This window comes from Rhizophagus irregularis, chromosome 25 (assembly GCF_026210795.1).
Source record: "Rhizophagus irregularis chromosome 25, complete sequence".
Taxonomy (NCBI): Eukaryota; Fungi; Glomeromycota; class Glomeromycetes; order Glomerales; family Glomeraceae; genus Rhizophagus; species Rhizophagus irregularis.
The window spans coordinates 1,650,287-1,673,147 of NC_089453.1; the positions used below are offsets into that span (position 1 = coordinate 1,650,287).

Sequence of the window (22,861 nt, forward strand, 5' to 3'; positions counted from 1 at the left end):
AAGTTGCTGTTGATGAAAATTTATTCACTCTGAATTAGTGATGTCGACTTATTCCTCCAACAACATTTGTATAATATTCTTTGTTTTCTCTAAAATTCTCTAAAATTCTTATATTCCTTCCATTCTCCAACAATATAATAAATAGTGTATATTTAATTATATTGTTAGTTTGTTACTGATATCATTATTTGTTCTCTATGACCACCTAATAATTGTATAACCAAATCAATCAATGGAATAAATCTCCGTTGGCGTTAAATTTCAATTTCCATGAATTTAATGTATATATTTATATAATTTTCTATGACATGAATTATAATCAGCATAATTTTCCTGTAAAATCTAAGCCATATTCATGGAGGATAGGAGGGTGCTTAAAAATTATGGAAGTATAATTTTATTCATTTATGTTAATATATCTAAATTTATTTTTATGATATTTTACCAATATATAATCTGGTGTATCTGAATTTGTTGTATCTGAATCTGTGCAAAAAATAACTACTACTCTAAGAGGGGAGCTATTCAATAGAATCCCACTATAACACAAATCTGACGCTCACAATCATGACAAATCATAACCCTGAATGATTAAAATTCTGACTCTCATTATCCCACCCAACATTTATTATCTTTTTTTTGATTTTTTTTAGACGTAATAATTTTGTTATACTTTGTAGTGAATAACATTTCTATTAATATATAATAATATTAAAAATATTTCGCAAGAATTAATTGATGTCTTTATTGTAAAAATTAACTTTTTTTTTTAATTGTTATTAATGTTATTAAAAAATAAATTTCAATTTTTTACTTTATATTAAATAAAAATGTAATGTTTTGCATATAAAGATATAATTTCTTTTTTATTCATGAAGAAATTAAGTGTCGGAATAATGAGTGTTGGGATTTTGAACTTTCAGGATTATGAGTGTCGGGTTAGTGTTATAACGAAATTCTGATCATCGGATTTCGTAGTAAATCTCCTCTTAATCTCAGAGGGATCATTATTAAATAAATATAATTATACGTTTACATTTTTTGAAGTACTTGAGAAAGTGGAAGAACCTAATGAGGAAATACCAAATGAAGAAGAAATTGATAAGGAAACTTATTAAATCCATCAAAATAGGACGATGAAAATATTGGATTAGAATATGAAGATATAGAAAGTTAAGAAAAATCTGAAGATACCTGATTACAATATTTGGGATAATAATGAAGAGGAACTATTATAAATTCGGAGGATTTAGGACTTTCAGAACAGAATCCAGAAAATTCAAAACAGAATTCAAAAAGAAATTCAAATAAAAATTCAGAACACCGAAAGAAAGAATCAGAAAGTGAATTATCAGATATAATTTAGAAAATTTATGTAGTAGTTATTGGCATTCTGTAAATAAATTTAATTTCAGCCAGCATTAAGTGAAAAATTTACCTTTTTTGAGTCCCACGTTTGATAAATAGAAATTGCGTAAAACAATATATGAAAATGTTAAGTCACTTCTCCTCTATCTAATAATGTTAAAAGTGATTTAAGCCAGGGACGGAACTGGTATTAAGTCCGAAGTGGACATAGGTTCAGTTTCTGGGATGAGCAGAATAATTGGAAATTACCGAATATTGGATCATAATGTCATCATCAAGCGTAGAAATATAAAGTCCTTCGTTACACTTCGGACTAATGACCTAATAAATTAGTATTATTTATTTCATGGGGAATTGGGAATAATGGGGTTTTTTTCTCAAAGGGAAAAATCCTAATGTTCTGAAATAAATGGGTAATCCCCTGGAGCCGTGTCACTCACTAAATATTAACTATTTTAAACTTTTAAACTATTTTAAACTAAAATTAGTAATTTCCCGACTATCTATATGAGGCCGGAAAATAAGTAAATGAAGGTTCCCGGTCATTTATAAACTCAGCTAATAACTCGCAATTTTTAAAAATTAGTATGATGAGTGACACTTAGTGCGACAGGGGATTATTATATGTAAATACGGATAGATCAATAGGGCAAAGTTCAATAAATGAGAGTTATAAATAAATTTCCACGCCTTAAAATTTAACGGGAGATGAATTGTTTAAGAAAAGAGAATATCCATATGATAAACTTTTCAATTAATAGCAAATAATCACTATAATTTGGCTAACCCTTTATATATTTTGCAAACAAATAGTATATTTGAATAAATTATTACATTTAAAATAAAATATTATGCCTTACAAAGTTCAAGTTAAATTAACCGTAAGTCGAAAATTTATATCATACTCTGAAAAATTTTTAAAATTGTTAAACAGTAATTAGGATAAATTTATAATATAATATAAGATATTAAAAATATATTAATCATATAAGTCGAAACTGAGATTTATTCGGTTATAGATGAAAATCTTTTATTGAATTGTTCTCATAAATCATAATACATAGATATATTCTAAATTTATACAACAATTGAAAATTGGAGTCTTTTATTTAAAATGTACATCCAGTAATTGAATTATCTATACGTTTATATCTTTAACTACCCCTTCAATCTTATATTTATTGATCAGTTTCCTATATGAATCAGTTTGATAAATATGAAAATCAACTAAATAGATGGAAATTGCAGGTCGTCCTTTCCATTTTTCAAAGAATGCCTCTAAAGTTTCTAAAGAAAACCTAATGCCAAAAGGAATTCCTATTTCTTTTAGATTTGTTGATGCTTCTTTAATTAACACATTCGACAAATAATCCCAATACTCGAACTCATTCCCTTCTCTAATACATGACGTGTATATAAAATATAATGATCGCAAATTTTGACATCTTTTAAGTAATTTTTCAAATTCAATAAAGTAATTTTCCAATAATGGAAACATAGGGATTGTTAAATATTCAATTAAAAAACAATTTTCATAAATTGTACGAATAAAATTAAGAGAGTCATCATTAAAAGAATCTTTTTCTGTGTAAAAATAATTGATCTTTAATTCTCTAAGAAATAAGCTATTTTTAATTATGTAATTAACTTGGTAAATATATATAAACTCAATTTCTATGAATTCAAGGTTACGAAAAGTCATCATTTCCAATTCATTATTAAAATCATCATTATTTGACAATAGAGGAGAATTAATTTTTATTATTTTTAAATTATGAAGTCCTAGGAGTGCGTCTTGTAGAAATGTATAATCACCATCATTATTGTAATTATCGGAATAACTAACAAACTGAAAATGATTAAGAGTATTTGCATGCTTCTTTAATACATTAAAAATTTCTGTATAAGGATCTACCAATAATTCCCAATAATGAAAGCCAACTTCTACTTTAAATTCATCTACCCATCGAAAATATTTTAAATTTTTTTGAAATTCGAGTAACTTAGTAGTTCCATGATTAACTTTTACGTTTTTATTAATAATAATAATTCTTTGTATTTGTTGACAGATATGTGCTAATCCGTAAAAATACTTAGGATCGATCAATGTGTCACATGTTAATTCATAAAGTGATTCAAGATGTGCCTTTGCTTCTGGAAGATATAATATCTCATAGGTGCCACATATATTTAAGTACTTTATTTCTGGACATTTCTTTATCAACAAACTATAAATTTCCTCTTGTAAAAGAAATCGATTATATTCTAATGGTGATCCAATGGAAATTATTTCATCTATAGTTTCTATATTGATACTCCTACAGAAAGACAAATAATCAAACGCAAATGATTGGCTTGAAATTTGAATTCCTTTCTTTGTTAAGAATTCTTTAATATCATTGGATAAATAAGAAGTAAGAATAGAATATAAAGAATTTCTTGTATGATAATCAACAGCATAGTACCAAGGATTCCTCCATAAAATTGGAATCACGGTTTCACACCAAATTTTATTAACCATTAGGCATGAAAAGAGGAATGTTGAATCATCTTGTAATTCCTCAAATATCAAGAAAAGAATATTTTTATCAAGTTTGGACATTTTTCTTCAAAAAAAAAAAAATAGAAATAATAGGGAGAAAAAAAATAAACGAATTATTGAATATATATAAAAGCTCCGTGTGCGACCATAAGCTGATCGACCGGATTTGGATCTTTAAAACGTGTATCACGTGACTATGACTTGCCTGTATGCGAAACCCATTTCGCCGAAGCCATTTCGACGAAGAGATAATCACCGAAGGGATATTTCGCCGAAAGGACGTTTCGCCGAAATACCATTTTACCGAATTCCATTTCGTCGAAGCCATTTTATCGAATGGACATTTCGCCAAAAAATTATTCCATTTGGTTATTTTATTGTTTTTATAAAGAAATCTTTTCTAGAAAAATTTTTGAATTAGCTGATTTTTATTAAATTTATCTTGTTCATAATAAATGTTTTCAGAAAAATAAAGTTGTTTATTTATTGCTTAGTAACAAATAATATCAGTTATTTGAATGTTAAAGTGATAATATCCTGGAAAAAAAATCTCTAAAAATAATTTAATTTTTACTTTCATTGTGTGATGAATATTTTTTATAAAAATGTTAATCGCTACCATTTTCGGCTTGGCGAAATGAAATGGAATTCGGCGAAATGGACAATTCGATGAAATGGATTCGATAAAATGCACTTGTACCTTCGGTGAAACATCCCTTTGGCGAAATGGCTTCGGCGAAATGGGTTTCGGTAAAATGGGGTTCAGCAAAATGTACCGTAACCGTTCATAGGGAGCTTTAACATCATCAGCCTCAGCCTCAGCCTTATCAGTACTAAGATTTTATTTGTTCATTGTTTATACATATACACGGTGCACGTTGTTTTTTCTCTTTCCTTCCCTCTTCTTTTCTCACTTCTTTTTTCCCTTTTCTTTTTTATTTCAAAATATCTTTCAAAAGAACTAAATATTATCTAGAAGTGCTTATAGGTATTGTTTATAAAGCTGAAAATATTTTCCCAACTTTTTTTTATATATAAGGCGCGTTTTTTTATAAAGAAATTTCATTTACTTTAGCCAAAATAAAACGACTTTATTAAATAAGCAATGTTATTTAGAAGAAGAAAGTACAAAGTTATTAATTTTTACCAAGCTAGTTTGCATATTCATAAAGCTATATTCATTATTTGTAATAATATTATCATACTGTGTTTTATGACGTAATTTAAGTACTGTACTTTGGTCAAGGAAAACTGGCTTTTATTGAATAAGTAAAGTTTTTTAATTTTCAATGATGTTTGAATAAATGTTTGTGGAGTTATTATTATTTTTTTTTATTGCGATTAAATTTATTACGCGTATAAACTTTTTATTTACAGAATAATTGCTAAAATATTACTGAGTTTTGTCAAATAATTAGAATTTTTCAATTGGTTCGGGAATACTTGGACACTAAATTATACTGAATTGAATATTTATTAATAGAAATTGTGTTTTAGTTTAAAAAATATTTATATGTATATTGAACATTTAATTTGAAATGTATTACTAAAATATTTAATATATTAAAATTTTATTATAACTTATAAATAATTATAATATTAATATAAATCTTTGAAATTTTTAATTTTTTTAAAATGCCAATTAATTTTGTGAGGATAATAATGATCAAATGTGTTCACATTTTGAGCCAATTATAGAATAAGATAATAACCTAATACCTGGGGAGTCTAAGGGACTGGAATCGAATCTAAAATTGATCACGATTAATCATTTCTCAAAATTCGATTCTGAGATTTTATTTTCAGTTTCGATTAGTCGATTCTAATCGATTTTCTGCACCATGAAAAATATGATTTGTGGCGCAATAAGTAGTCACATAACTTCTATTTATTTATTATTATTATGTTTATTTTTTTATTATAACTCTTTATCGGCCAAAATACAAAATTTACGACGATTTTCTTGTAATTTTAATGAGGATTCTATATATAAGAAAAATTCCATCTCTTTTTCATGAATATTCAGAAGTACCATCTAATCACAAATCTATTCCAATGTATCACAATGATTAATTAATTTGTGTAATAGCGGTTATTTTCATTGTAAAGCAAATCAAATAAAGAAAATTAATACCATTGAATTAATTACCTCAATAATTATAATCGTTATAAGGAAATCCATATAAAGAACATAAATACTATATAAATAATAATTTATTAAATAATCATATAATATCTAAAATAAGAAATTAAAATAAACGACATAACATGTGATCATTCGACCAAGATTTTCTTCAGAATATCGGCAATTTCGTCGTATAGACGACTTAGCCCAAATTTCGTGTAACAGTAAAAAAATCATATGGTTAGTTTAGAAGGAAATAAGTGAATTGTTTACTTATAATAATTTATTGTACGTTTGAATTCTTTTTAATTTGATTACATTAAGCAATAAATTAATATATATATTCATTTTAGCACGCACATTTGTACTTGTACATCAAAATAGAATAAAGTTAGAAGACTTTAGTTTATCAAGAAAAAAAAAATAACTGATGCATTATATATAAAAGTCAACAAATATAGATTAAATACAATTAGCTATTAAAATAAGAATAAAAATTTTACATTATCATTGAAAATAGTTTTATATTGTTATTTTGATAATTTATATTTCATAATTGGAAAAGTTATAAAAAAAAAGATTTATTTAAATTACAAACTAAAAAACTTGTAAAATATTTACTACTCTAATCTTAGTGTTTTAAATAATTCTAAGTATAATAAAAAAAGTGTATATAAATATATAAGCTAAAAAAAAAGAATTATTTAAATTACAAACTAAGAAACTTGTAAAATATTTTGCTACTCTAGCCTTAGTGTTTAAATAAATTTAAAAAGAATAAAATAAAACAATTTCTTTTGAATGTGTAATATCAAATATCACTTAAAAAAAAATTATAAATTTTTTTAAAAACAAACAATGATTAGTTAATTTTCATCTAGTATTAATATCTAAATAATTAAATAAAAGAAATCAATTTTACATAAATAATTTACAAGATTTCTTTATATATTACATACCTAATAGCTTCAAATTAACCATACATTCGCTCAAACCTTCACTTTCAAGAACTTCATTCAATTTTTCACTAGTAAAATCAAGTAAGCGACTTGTATAATATGCTTCTGGATGTGATTCAGTAACAGGATTGCTATGCTGCCCAATTGGTGCATTTATAAATTCCATAATGTTGCTTTTTAATTCTTCACTGACTTCATAATTATGAGGAGGGAAAATCCATTTTTCAATAATTTCAGATACTTCTTTAGAAGATGGTCTTTTTGATGAATCCTCATTCCAACATTTTTTCATTAATTCTACATAACATTGTGGAATATTTTCAATAATTTCAGGACGTTCACCTCTACAAATACTTAAACTAAGTTGAATATCATGTGCTCTGTTATTAAATGGTGGTACCCCGGATGTAAGTTCCCACATAATCATAGAAAAACTATATATATCACTAGCTGGCGTATAAGATTTGCCTCTTAAAACTTCAGGAGCCATAAATGGCACTACACCATAAATATCATACTTTTTCAAAAATGATTTTACAGGTTGGCATAATCCTAAATCACTAATAAAAATTTTATCACTATTCTCATAATTATAATTTAAAATATTACCATCATGAATATCACAATGAATAAGATTTTCTCTATGTATCCCACTTAGTCCAGAAATAATTTCGTACAACATATATAATTTTCGATTCCAATTATTTTTGACTATTCTTGTTAAATTTTCTCTTAAATTACCTTTATTTGCGTAATCCATTACTACCATATATTTTGAAATATTTGGATCTTTTGTAAATCCATAAAAATATATAATATTGACTGAACTTAAAACACTTGAATTATGATATTCCCACTATAAAAAATAATAATAATTTATTAATATAAATAAATAAATTATAATTTAAATTAAGAATAGAAAATAATATACTATCATACTTCTTTTAAAAATTCATTTAAATTTTCATTTAAATTCTTGTGACATTTAAGAATTACTTCTTTATCTTCATAATTATTTAACCAAGTAACTTTATATATAGTACCAAATCCTCCTTCATTAAGATATTCAACATTTTTAAATTTGTTATATGGAATCCATCTTAAATTTTTTTTAAGAATAAAATCATCTATAATCGTATTTCCACTTTTCCCAAATCTATAAATTTGAATAATTAAAATTATATTATAGATATTATAGATTGTATTATAATTTACACAAAACAAATTATTACTTACTCTAAATTTAAATAGGAATTTAATGTAATATATATAAGTCTTAATTTTTGGAAAAATACATATAATAACCTATAATTAACAACTTACCAACTAAAGTAATATATATTTTTCAAATGAAAGAATTCAGTTAACTAATAAATATTACATAAAGTATATAATGATAGAGATACATACAAACTAGATCATAAATAATTTTTTTAATAAAGAAATTAATTAGTTTAAATTATATGTAAATATTATAACAATAAGTAATGATAGAATTAAATAAATAATTTATAACTTACAATCTATTAAATAAAGAAATTAGTTAGTTTAAATTATATGTAAATATTATAACAAGAAGTAATAATAGAATTAAATAAATAACTTACTCCCTATATTATTTAATAATTTTTAAATAAGGAAATTAATTAGTTTAAATTATATGTAAATATTATAACAATAAGTAATAATAGAATTAAATAAATAACTTATAACTTACGATCTATTAAATAAAGAAATTAGTTAGTTTAAATTATATATAAATATTATAACAATAAATAATAGTAGAATTAAATAACAAACTTACTTCCTATATTATTTAATAATTTTTTAAATAAAGAAAGAAATTAGTTTAAATTATATGTAAATATTATGACAATAAGTAATAATAGAATTAAATAAATAACTTACTCCCTATATTATTAATAATTTTTTAAATAAAGAAATTAATTAGATGTAAATATTATAACAATGAGTAATAATAGAATCAAATAAATAACTTATAACTTACAATCTATTAAATAAAGAAATTAGTTAGTTTAAATTATATGTAAATATTATAACAATAAGTAATAATAGAATTAAATAAATAACTTACTCCCTATATTATTTAATAATTTTTTAAATAAAAAAATTAGATAGTTTCAGTTATTATATGTAAATATTATAACAATAAGTAATAATAGGATTAAATAAATAACTTACTCCCTATATTATTCAATAATTTTTTAAACAAAGAAATTAATTAGTTTAAATATATGTAAATATTATAACAATAAGTAATAATAGAATTAAATAAATAACTTATAACTTACAACCTATTAAATAAAGAAATTAGATAGTTTAAATTATATGTAAATATTATGACAATAAGTAATAATAGAATTAAATAAATAACTTACTCCCTATATTATTAATAATTTTTTAAATAAAGAAATTAATTAGATGTAAATATTATAACAATGAGTAATAATAGAATTAAATAAATAACTTATAACTTACGATCTATTAAATAAAAAGATTAGTTAGTTTAAATTAGCATATGTAAATATTATAATAATAAAGTAATAATAGAATTAAATAAATAACTTATGACTTACTAACTAAATTGAATTACAAAATAATTTTTTAGATAAAGAAATTAGTTAGTTTAAATTATATGTAAATATTATAATAATAAGTAATAATAGAATTAAATAAATAATTTATAACTTACAATCTATTAAATAAAGAAATTAGTTAGTTTAAATTATATGTAAATATTATAACAATAGTAAGTAATAATAGAATTAAATAAATAACTTATGACTTATTACAATCTATTAAATAAAGAAATTAGTTAGTTTAAATTATATGTAAATATTATAAGTAATAATAGAATTAAATAAATAACTTATAACTTACAATCTATTAAATAAAGAAATTAGTTAGTTTAAAATTATATGTAAATATTATAACAATAAGTAATAATGGAATTAATAAGTAAATAACTCATGACTTACCAACTAAATTAAATTACAAAATAATTTTTTAAATAAAGAAATTAGTTAGTTTAAATTATATGTAAATATTATAACAATAAGTAATAATAGAATTAAATAGGTAATTTACCATCTGTAAATAATTTTTTAAATAAAGAAATTAGTTAGTTTAAATTATATGTAAATATTATAACAATAAGTAATAATAGAATTAAATAAATAACTTACCATCTATGAAATAATTTTTTAAATAAAGAAATTAGATAGTTTAAATTATATATAAATATTATAACAATAAGTAATAATAGAATTAAATAAATAACTTATAACTTACAATCTATTAAATAAAGAATTAGTTAGTTTAAATTATATGTAAATATTATAACAATAAGTAATAATAGAATTAAATAAATAATTATAACTTACGATCTATTAAATAAAGAAATTAGTTATTTTTAATTATATGTAAATATTATAACAATAAGTAATAATAGAATTAAATAAATAACTTACGCCCTATATTATTTAATAATTTTAAATAAAGAAATTAGTTAAATTATATAAATATATAAATATAGATATCATATAACTTACACCCTGTAGTATTATTAATTACTAATTAGTTAAATAAATGATAATATAAAATTATTTACTGTAAATTATATATATATTACTTACAATCTAGTTATTTAAATTAAGAATGTAATTAGTTGAATTATGTAAAATATTAAACATGAACTGTTTATAAATAAATAAAAAAAAAAATTTCGGCTTGTTTGATGTACCTTTAATACATTGATCCATTACTATATCAAAATTCTCAAATTCTCCCCAACTGGAAAGATAAAGTAAATATCTTTTTTTCTTTTCTTTTTTTTTATTATTGAGCGCCTTTATTAGTATGAATAAATATGGTATAATACTTATGCAAAATACATTATGTGAAAAGCGATCACAAGTACAAGCATTGCATCATTGCATATATGACAAATAAATAAACTGGAATGTAGATCAATTATTACAAAATCGCAGCTTTTCTATATTAATATGATCGGCAGCTTTTTTTATGCAATTTTTGATTAATCGATTTTAAATCAATTTTGATTAATTTGATTATCGCAGATTTGATTCCAATCCCTACTGGGTACATTTGAAATGAAAATTTTAAATTGATTTATAAGAATTTAGTTGTATATTCATAATATAATATAACCGATTCCCTACAATAAAATAATATAAAAAAACGTTTATTGAAAAATTTTCTGCATTAACCTTATTTACTGTAATCGATAAGCGATCAATTTTATACCTATCAGCCTTAGTATGATAAGTCAATATAAAAAAGGACTAGAATATTAAAAAATATATTATTCATAAGAATAGAAACTGAGATTTATTCGATTATAGATGAAAATCTTTTATTAAATTGTTCTTGTAAATCATAATACATAGATATATAATTAGTATTTCTAAATTTTATACCGCAAAAGAACAAAAATTGTAGTCTTTATTTAAAATGAGTAGTAATTCCATCAGTAATACAATTGAATTATCTATATATTTATATCTTTAATTACTCCTTCAATCTTATATTTATCGACCAGTTTCATATATGAATCAGTTTGATAAATATAATACTCAACTATATGAATGGAAATTGCTTGTCGTCCTTTCCATTTTTCAAAGAATGCTTCCAAAGTTTCTAAAGAAAACCTAATGCCACGAGGAATTCCTATTTTACTTAGATTTGTTGGAGCTTCTTTAATTAACACATTTGATAAGTAATCCCCATATTCTAAATCTTTTCCTTTTTCATGTTCTTTTTCAAAATATAAAGATCGTAAATTCTGACATTTTTTAAGTAATATTTCAAATTCAATAAAGTAATTTTCCAATAATGGAAACATAGGGATTGTTAAATATTCAATTAAAAAACAATTTTCATAAATTGTACGAATAAAATTGAGAGAATCATAATTAAAAGAATCTTTTTCTACGCAAAAATGATTGATCCTTAATTCTCTAAGAAATAAGCTATTTTTAATTATGTAATTAACTTGGTAAATATATATAAAATCTATTTCTATAAACTCAAGGTTACGATAAGCCACCATTTCCAATTTTTTATTAAAATCATCATTTGAAAATGGAGGAGAACTAATCTTTAATACTTTTATATTATGAAGTTCTAGGAGTACGTCTTGTAGAAATGTATAATCACCATCATCATGGTAATTATCTAATGAATTATCAAACTGGAAATGATTAAGAGTATTTACATGCTTCTTCAATGCATTAAAAATTTCTGTATAAGGATCTTCCAACATGTCCCAATAATACATGTCATTTTCTACTTCAAATTCATCTACCCATTCAAAATATTTCAAATTTTTTTGAAATTCGATTAATTTAGTAGTTCCAGGATTAACTTTAAAGTTTTTATTAATAATGATGATTCTTTGTATTTTTTGACAGATATGTGCTAATCTGTAAAAATACTTAGGATTAATCAATGTGTGACACGTTAATTCACAAAGTGATTCAAGGCGGAACTTTGCTTCTGGAAGATGTAGTATATCATAGGTGCCACATATATTTAAACACTTTATTTCTGGACATTTCTTCATCAAGAAACTATAAATTTCATCTTGTAAAAAAAATCGTTGTAATGATCCAATGGAAATTATAACATCTATAATTTCTATATTAATACTCCTACAGAAAGACAAATAATCAAATGCAAGTGATTGACCTGGAATGTTGATTTTTTTCTTTGTGAATAATTCTTTAATATCATTGGACAAGTAAGAAGTAAGAATAAAATATAAAGAATTTTTATTATAATAATCAATAGAATAGCGCCAGGGGTTCCTCCATAAAATTGGAATCACGGTTTCACACCAAACTCTATTAACCATTAAGCATGAAAAGAGGAATTTTGGATTATCTTGTAATTCCTCAAATATCAAAAAAAGAATATCTCTATTAAGTTTAGACATTTTTCTTTGAAAGAAAAAAAAAAAATAGGGGGAAAATAAACAAATAGAATACATATTTATATATTTCGGTGTACGACCATTATGTTGATCGACAATGTTTCACCGATGTAAAAAACCGCGTTAAAAATTGGTAGTTTAGGTAATGTAGATCAAACAAAAATTTTAAAATAATTCGGTCGATACTTGATATCTATTTTCTTCATTAAATGTTAAAAGGTTCAAAAGAAGTATAAAAGCAAATAAGATCCGTAGAGACTATTTTTATTTTCGAAATCAAATCTAAAATTTGTAGTTGTTTCATTTTAAATTTATCAATTGATGTTCTTTCCATAATTGTCGAATTATTTTTTTAAAAATTAACAAATAAGATAAACGCGTTATTAGTTAAAATTGTTTTAATATTTACAAAAAATTATGTTTTAATAATATTTTCTTAGATAATATCCTTTATTATTTTGACCATACAAGTGGATATATGCCGTATATTAATATTGCGAGTGGCTGAAAATAACATGCACTATTTATGACAATAAGACGGAACATTACTTTCTTTAATAAATGATTTAAGATATAGAAAGAATTAATTTCTTTATAATACGGTAAGAATTATTATTATTAACTTTATCATTAATTTTCTAGAAAGTTAAAGCATTAGAATAAATCAAATGTAACGTTAAGACTATTGAAAAAATGATTTTTACCTTCATTCTAATATAAGTACAAATTTACAATATCAGAAATTAGGCTTGATTTAATTTTAAAATAGATCTTCCCATATTAATTAAATAAACGAATACAATTTCTCATAATTATCAGGTGAATTTCCTAGAAATTTTTTTATTATAAGTTTTAGTCAATAAATTCATTTGATATTCTTACATTAGGATAACTATTTAAAGATTGAAATATTGGTGGTTTTAAAATAGTAAATAAAATATAGCTCATTTTATTTTAAAAAAAATGTTATACTTCAGTACATAAATAGTACACAGTTGTTTCAAATATGTATCACGTGGCCTATAACAAAAATCAATGAATATAACTTAAAAAGAATGTGATCCTCCCACCCGCCTTCGTGATGTCAAAAAACCGCTGGCGTTGTGGACACCGCATCAAATCTATGCCATTATTTCACCCAAGCCATGGATTAGTGAAAGACCCACGCTTTTACAAAGAGCAAATGAAAAAAATGCTAAAAAAAATAGCATCGATCAACAAAAAAATGTCAAAGAAATTCACTCAGCTCGTCTCAGCATAGGTTACACCGTTACGATTAGAAAATACAATCCTGGACTCGGAAATCGTAACCCTGAACTTAAACGCATTGTCGAACAAACCACAAGAATAGATAGTCGTAACCGACCCAACACTAGCGTACGACGACCACTCATACTATAAAGAATATTCCAAGTTACGATTCGATGTCGTTCGATCACCACAACAAATTGAACGATGGAACCGTCTTACACGAAGCACTTTAAATCTTAAGAAGAAGAGTTCTTTCATCACACAAAGCCTGGAGGAAATCATTCAACCCCTTGGTGTTTAAACAAATCCAACTTCTACCTGAAAAATTATACCGACATCTCACGTTATGGCGCACCTTTAAATAATCCTACACAATAGTTGATCAAACTTAAACGACGTGAAAAGAATTGGTTACGCAGAACCAAAAGGCGAAATAAAAAAAGAAATCTTTACCTCCTTTGCCACCTGGTACTCCCGGGAACCCTCGTGTATACTACAAAAACACCTACATATTAACCTTTTTGATTACAAAGTTAGACGACGTTACGACGTCAGCTCAATTCCACGATATAACTATGGCTACGCCCACGCTATTCAACTCTATCATCTCTACAATGACAAAATTCCGAAGATGTTACGCACAAATCTAAGGCCAACGTGCGTTACTCCATATCAAAAAAAAAAGGATCAAGAAATTATCAACGATACAAACGTATTTTTACGCAGAACACCTCCTCCTGATAATGATTCACACACCACCATGAGCGATGTCTCATATGTATCCGCTGCAGAATCAGTAGCGACCATCATCTACCCGCCGACTCCGGCGCAAGAATAATTTATCATCATACTAAAAAAAACAACGGACCTTTAACGATACATAATTCTATACATGACAGTATTTACGTGTAGCATCGGTAGATGAAAGAAAAATACGAATATATGATTTAGTTAGCAACAAGTCTTTTTTGGTTTTTTTTATTTTTAATTATGATAATTACTTTCGTGGTTCGTTTTTTCCTCTATATTGCTTTGTCTCCGTTTTCTTACAATGCAGGTCATGCCTAGTGTTGTTTTTTATAAATAACAGGCAAGACGATTTCTTCTTTGAGGAGGTTGGGTTTATACGTGTATTGTGGGTAAAGTAGTTTTCCTTTTGTAAGGGCTCAGCCCACAGACTTGTATGGCTCCCGTCATTGTCTAAATTTTTAAAATAAAATAAAATAAAATGTGCAGAAAGCAAGTTTATTTAAAGTGTCAAAGATCATTTGAATGTCATTTTTAACTTTTTAGCAAATTTTTTTTTCGCGTAAGACAAGTATTTTATTTGGTTATTGTTAAAGAGATCAGTAACACAGGATCATGTGCGCATGGAATAATTAACAATTATATTTTTAACAAATACAATTCGAAAATCCAACAACAGATACACTCCTATAGATCAGTTGAAGAAAAGACTATCTTTGTAGTAATTTTTATTATTTATTAATCCTCGGTATATTTTACATAAGGAATTCTTAGTCGCCTAACTACTTGATCATAACTTATAAGCAAATATCCAAGTTTTGACAAACTCAAATTTAAGCAATTTTTTTTTAGTAAATAAGCTTTCTTAAATTATTCCTAAACCTATTAAGTTAAACCTAATAATTTCTATATTTTTAAGAAAATTTTAAGATTGGACTTTTAGTTTCAACATGAAAAATATATTTCAGACGGCATTACTACGCTCAATATTTAGAATATAAACGATCCAAGTCATTAAATAAAATTTTAATTTGATAAATATCTTGTAATTTATAATATACATGGCTGTTAACGACGCGAATAACTTGGATAATACTCGCCGCATTGGTAAAAATTACTGAATAACTGATTTGATAATTACACATACAATAGCCAATTATACAGTATACAATATAGAAAATTAGAATGTTGATAATCTGTCATCAGAATATTCGTTAAATTTTTTTGGACGTAAAATCTTTGATAGGACATTATCTTCCTTTTACTTTCTGACCTTGTAATTAATTTTTTTTCAATTATGGATTTTCGATACTATTATGTTAATGATACGTTTATTTATTCAATACTTACATTTTTAATGATTAAACTAATAATAAAATTCAAATTATCGTATAATACAGAATACATGCTGTAACTGTAGGTAAACAATACGGAAATGTATTATATCTCAAATTCATAGAAATAAAATATTTAAGAATAAAAATACGACTTGGAATCTGATCAACAAATACGACCGTAATATTAACATATTTTCCGATTTTAAATTGACATGGTCGGTATAGTATGAATTTTTTTAGATGTGGCGCAAATAATCATGGAAATATTATTATACAGTATGTAATGCTTCCGAGTTAAACAGCCGATGTTATGCTTTGGAAAATAACCAAAAAACGTGAATTTATTACTAGTTTTTTTTAAATAATATATTGTTTATAATTTATTAATAATATATTATCCATATTAGATAAAAAAAAAATCAGAAACTGAAATACTGTATATTCGGTTATAGATAAAAAATTTTTTATTGAATTGCCCTCATAAAATCATAATACATAGATATATTTTAAATTTATACCACGAATGAAAATTTGTGGTCTTTTTAATTAAAACGAATAATTCAGTATAGTAATTGGAATTATCCTTACACATTCATTTCTTTAATTACTCCTTCAATTTTATATTTATCGATCAATTTCATATATGAATCATTTTTTTGATAAAAATAATACTCATCGACATATATAGAAACTGCAGGTCGTCCTTTCCATTTTTCAAAAAATACCTCTAAATCTTTTAAAGAAAATCTAATATCATTAGGAATTCCAATTTCTCTTAGATTTTTTGATGCTTCTTTAACTAATATATTTAACAAATAATCTCCAAATTCTAATTCTCTCTGTTCTTCATAATATGCTTCTTGAAAATATAATGATCGCAAATTTTGACATTTTTTAAGTAATTTTTCAAATTCAGTTAAATGATTCTCAAATAATGGAAAAACAGGAATTGTTAAATATTCAATTAAAAAACAATTTTCATTAATTGTATGTATAAAATTAAGAGAGCCATCAATAATATTATCATTCCAGTGAAAATCATTGATCCTTAATTCTTTAAGATTTAAGCAATTTTTTATTATATAAGTAACTTGATAAATATCCATATAATCTATCTTTAAAATCTCAAGGTCACGATAAGTTACCATTTCCAATTTTTCATTAAAATCATCATTACTTAAAAATAAAGGTGAATCAATATCTATTATTTTTAAATTATGAAGTCTTAAGAGTGTATATTGTAGAAATGAATAATCATAATTACTGTAATTGCAATTATTGTCATAATCAAATAGAAGGGTTATTTCAAAATGATTAATAGTATTTGCATGTTTTTCTAACATGTTAAAAATTTTTGTATAAGGATCTTCCAATAATTCCCAATAATAAAAGCCATCTTCTTCTTTAAAATCATCTATCCATTTAAAATATTTTAAATTTTTTTGTAATTCAATTAATTTAGTAGTTCCAGGATTAGCTCTTATGTTTTTGTTAATAATGATTATTCTTTGTATTTGTTGACAAATATTTGCTAATTTGTAAAAGTACCTAGGATCGATCAATGTGTTAATTGTTAATTCACAAAGTGATTCGAGACGGTTCTTTGTTTCTGGAAGATATAATATCTCACGGGTACCACATATACTCAAATACTTTATTTCTGGACATTTCTTTATTAATAAACTATAAATTTCTTCTTGTAAAAGGAATTGATTATATTCTGATGATGTTCCAATGGAAATTATGTTATCTATAATTTTTGTATCAATACTCTTACAGAATGACAAATAATCAAATGTAAGTGATTGGCTTGAAATTAGAATTTCTTTTTTTGTTAAGAATTCTTTAATATCATTTAATAAATAAGAAGTAAGAATAGAATATAAAGAATTTTTTTTATGATAATTAATATTATAGCACCAAGGATTTTTCCATAAAATTGGAATCATGATTTCACACCAAATTCTATTAACCATTATGCATGAAAAGAGGAATATTGAATTATCTTGTAATTCCTCAAATATCAAGAAAAGAATATCTTTATTAAGTTTGGACATTTTTTCTTCGAAAAAAAAAAAAAAAAATAGGGGAGAGAAAAAAAATAAATGATTAATAAATAAACAATGAAATATACCGTATTTATATGAAACTCCGGTGTACGACCTGTATGACCATAATGCTGATCGATAATGAATATATATGGTAAATGTAGGATCTTCGGTTTTAGGGTAATTTAAACAATATATAAACATACAAATAAAATTATTCTGAATGAAAAAAATCAATAAATAAAATGTTAAAATTCTTAAAAAATTCTGATTTTGAAACATATCTAAGTTTAATTAAAAGCTGAGCAAAGAAAAAAAAAGTAATACTATTTTTAAAAAAAATAATTTTAGTTTTTCGTCAAAAAGTAGTTTAAAAGCTTACCATCCCTAGTCAAGGAGTGACCCAATTTATTGAGAACCATAAATGAGAATTCCTACTTATGTGCAGAACTGGATATTAATGTTTCTTCTTTACTTAATTTCATCAAAATTAATTTGTTTCTTTTTTTATGTTTAGAAAAAAAATATAGAAATTAACTTACTGATTACTATAATACTTAAATTATTACTATTTTTAAATTAACATTCCATGTATAATACAGTAATAAACTACTGGGTTAAACCTTTGGTTTGAATCAGTTTAATTAAAGTGAAATTACACAGTTCCAAAATGCGCTGTTAGTTGGTTTCAACCCAAACTAATACGCTCTAATTTTAAATAACCAATAATCTTCATATAAAATAATAAATATTAGTATTTTGCACTAGTAAATTTTATTACCATGTGTAAGATTATTATTATTAACAATTTTAATTACAAATTTTTAAAATTAACTTTATTAAAGTCTAATGTCGCGAATAAATTTTTATAATTTGCAATAAGATTGGATAACGTTCGATAATTTAAAAGTATTGTTTATTAACGTTGATTTTTTTTTTTTTTGAAAAATAAAATTTTCTATTGAATACTCGAATCTAAATTTTAGCTAATAAAGTGACTTTAATTTGTACTATCATCGAAATATTAATCTTTTTTTTCTTAATATAATAGAAGAATCAAAATCAACATTAAAAAATTTGAATAATTTAAATAAATAAATATATACAGTGTGTTGCAAAAAAAACCAGAAAACTGTTCACGTGATAAAAATGCATGTTATACGCCCAAAATAAATTCAATTTACATTATGTAAATTATATAATAAATCTGAGACCCAAGGCTACATTTTGATATCTTTTGAAGTTATAAACACTTCATTATCTTTTGAAAAAATCAGCAATAATTATTTATTTCAAATTAAAAAATATAACAGAAAATTAAATTACATTTATAAAACATTGGTGGATTAGATTTAATTTAAAATACTCAAATATTATTAAGAATAATGCCAAAAAATAAATATCAAAAAATTTGCAGTAAATAAACCTTTATGATAAAATGATGAGAGTTTTATTCATTAAGTTATCACAATTTCGGTATATAGTAAAAAATGCTAATAAATGGTTCAAATTACAAAAATGCGTGTAGTTTACTTAAAACAAAACCAATTTTTATCATTTAAAATGCAAAATAAACTTGAATATTGGGGCTACGTTTTGACATTATTTAGGGCTCTAGTACATTTTTACTTTTTGAGAAAATTAACTACAAATGTTGATTTTAAAGAAAAATTTGACATGAAATTCTTAAATTAAAAAATGGATGCAAATTCACTAGAAATTTCTCAAATTTTATCAAGATAAATGGGAAAATTGCGAATAAAAAAAAATTTTTTTAATATTATTTAGTATTATGCAAAAAAAATATAAATTTGCTCTAAAATAGTTATAAAAAATTTTTAAATAAGAAAAATATAATTATAAGCTTAATTATAGAAAAATTACTAAAATAAATTCCATATTAATTTATTATTGATAAAATCTATGGGTTTCCATCTTTCAAATAAGCTATTTTACGTACAATTTGGTGAGATCATCATGGTGTTATGACTGATTTTTTAATTCCGGTTTTTTTTGCAACACACTGTATATATATATTATATATAGTTTATTACAATTACTGTATATTTACTAATAACTTAAAATTTATCAGATAACAAATTACAGGATAAGAAATTTTATATATGAAATCTTACTATTCTAATCTTAGTGTTGAAGATAATTTTTTCGGTATCTAAATGTTTTTGAAAAAATTCTTTATCATTTTGCATCAGTAATTCCATATTAGGATTATTGTGATTTTCATAGAAAAATGTTTGTTACTTGTTATATGAATTGTTTTGCATATTATCAATAACTAAGGATCATAATTTTATTTTATTTGATGTTAACTATAAATATTGATTATACGTTAAATTATTAAGAAACTTATAAATTTAAACAAGATGTTATTGTACAATCTAAATTATTTATTATAAATAAAGAACGTGTGCACAATATTTACGTCGCTTCTTGCCATACTTTCATGAGTTTAAAGATATTCTTTCAACTTGTTTAATAAATTCATGTATAACGAATGGAATAATCTATCGTGATTTTACAATGTTTATGACATAAATTTACGTTAAGATAATTAATTTTAAATCAATATACGATTTACAAATTTGAATAAATTTATTAAAATTATTTAAATTACAAACTAAGAATTTTGTAAAACAATTACTACTCTAGTCTTAGTGTTTAAATAACCCAAAATAAATAAATAGAATAGATAAATAAATAATTGATAATAATTTAAAATATAACAAAAAATTGTTAAATGATTTAAAATCCATCTAAAGATAAAAAATAAATTATAAATTAATTATTTGCTTTAAAAAGAAATTTAATTTATTTAAGAACTTACCATCAGGAATTTCCAGTTCATCTTGTTCTTCTGAATGAAGATTTGGATTATTATATACTTCGTCTTCATCTATAAGAAATAAATAATTAAATTAAAAAATAATATAAAAATTAAATTAAAAATTAGCATACCATCAATATCACCAATATTTTGTCTTTTCGTTCTTTGTTGAATTATTTCTTTTTCATCATCTAAATTTTTAAATTAAAGCTACATTAAATAAAATATATTGACAAAATAATTTTTATTTTTTTTTTTGCTTACCATCAATATCAATATCTTTCCTTTTCATTTGTTGTTGAATTATTTCTTTTTCGTCATATTATTTTTTAAAATAAAAGTCACGTTATTTAATAAATGAAACTGATACAATGAATATTATTATTTCGCTTATTTACTTACTATTTGAATTTATCTGCAAATTTATAAATTCTTTGGGTAATTTTTCACTATCACCTAAAATTAAAAACATAGAAATAGATTTTAATATTTTTAAAATCTATTATTTCAAACAAATCATCTTTAAAATATTTATTAATAATTTCTTACTATACTGCTTATTTGATCCAAAATCGTTAACTAAACAAATATTAATTGTTAAACATTATTATATAATACTTCAACGCTATAACATTAAATACAGTACTTACTATTTTTAGGAATGTTAAAATCATACAATTTACTATGAAACACTATTAGTAGTAAATTAAAGTATTAAATATTTTAAAAACTGAATTATTATAAAAAATTGTAGAAATTATTATTTATACGGTTATACCTTCTTGTTCTTCTATTATAATATAAATTCAAAAATAGATAATATTAATAATATATTTTAAAATAAATACATTCATTAATAAATATTATACACTTATACCTTCTGTTGCATTTCTTGGTTCAGGTAGATTTCCAAAGTTGTGGATTTTACTTGTAAATAATCTGCTACTCGTATAATTTTCTTCTGCTTTATTCATTTCTAATTTATCCACTATTTCTGATTTGAATAATTCATCTGACATATTTTGATAATCTAAATTAATTCTTCTCATTTTTCTCTCAAGTGCATAAACGTCAGGTCTTTTTAATGGATCAACATCCCAACATTCTTTCATTAAATTTTTATATTCAAATGGAGTTCCTGGCACAATTTTTGGTCTTATACCGTTAATAATATTCATTACAATATCATTTTCATGTTCATAATTTATAAATGGTGGTTGTCCAGATGAAATTTCCCACATAAGAATTGCAATACTATAAATATCAGATGCAAAAGTATATTCTCTTCCAACAATAACTTCGGGTGCTATGTAAGGAAGATTTCCATATATACTTGTTGAAGATTTATCAGCAGGTCCACAAAATCCAAGATCACTAACATGCCAAGAATTATTAAGTTGAGAATGTAATATATTTCCAGAATGTAAATCTCTATGAATTGCTTCCTCATCATGAATATAACTAAGTGCAAGAATTATTTCATAAGCAATATTAATTCTCTTTTTCCATGTAAGTTGATTATGATTTTGTTGTAAATATTTTCTTAAATCTATATCCATTTTCTCTATTACAAGCATGTAATTTCCATTTGATGGATTTTGCGTTAAACCAAAACATCGAACAACATCTGCCCATTTATTACTTATAGTTAAATGTGATTTAGCC

The 22,861-nt window shown here is 23.5% G+C and overlaps 4 protein-coding genes across 4 annotated transcripts; all 4 read right to left on the minus strand.

The window, feature by feature from the left end:
* Positions 1 to 2,506: 2,506 nt before the first annotated feature.
* On the minus strand, positions 2,507 to 3,970 carry OCT59_016838 (uncharacterized protein; the record flags this gene model as incomplete). Its single annotated transcript, XM_066145950.1, has 1 exon — positions 2,507 to 3,970. The coding sequence occupies one exon, from the start codon at positions 3,968 to 3,970 to the stop codon at positions 2,507 to 2,509; it is 1,464 nt and encodes a 487-aa protein (XP_066003685.1).
* Positions 3,971 to 11,525: 7,555 nt separating this feature from the next.
* Positions 11,526 to 12,971, minus strand: OCT59_016839 (uncharacterized protein; the record flags this gene model as incomplete). Its single annotated transcript, XM_066145951.1, has 1 exon — positions 11,526 to 12,971. One exon carries the CDS (start codon positions 12,969 to 12,971, stop codon positions 11,526 to 11,528), a length of 1,446 nt encoding a protein of 481 aa, XP_066003686.1.
* A 3,916-nt stretch (positions 12,972 to 16,887) lies between these two features.
* Positions 16,888 to 18,360, minus strand: OCT59_016840 (uncharacterized protein; the record flags this gene model as incomplete). The annotated part of the gene is made up of 1 exon (XM_066145952.1): positions 16,888 to 18,360. One exon carries the CDS (start codon positions 18,358 to 18,360, stop codon positions 16,888 to 16,890), a length of 1,473 nt encoding a protein of 490 aa, XP_066003687.1.
* Positions 18,361 to 21,114: 2,754 nt separating this feature from the next.
* Positions 21,115 to 22,170, minus strand: OCT59_016841 (uncharacterized protein; the record flags this gene model as incomplete). The annotated part of the gene is made up of 9 exons (XM_066145954.1): positions 21,115 to 21,125; positions 21,197 to 21,265; positions 21,328 to 21,387; positions 21,461 to 21,505; positions 21,599 to 21,652; positions 21,746 to 21,775; positions 21,847 to 21,888; positions 21,975 to 21,986; positions 22,074 to 22,170. 9 exons carry the CDS (start codon positions 22,168 to 22,170, stop codon positions 21,115 to 21,117), a joined length of 420 nt encoding a protein of 139 aa, XP_066003688.1.
* Positions 22,171 to 22,861: the final 691 nt, after the last annotated feature.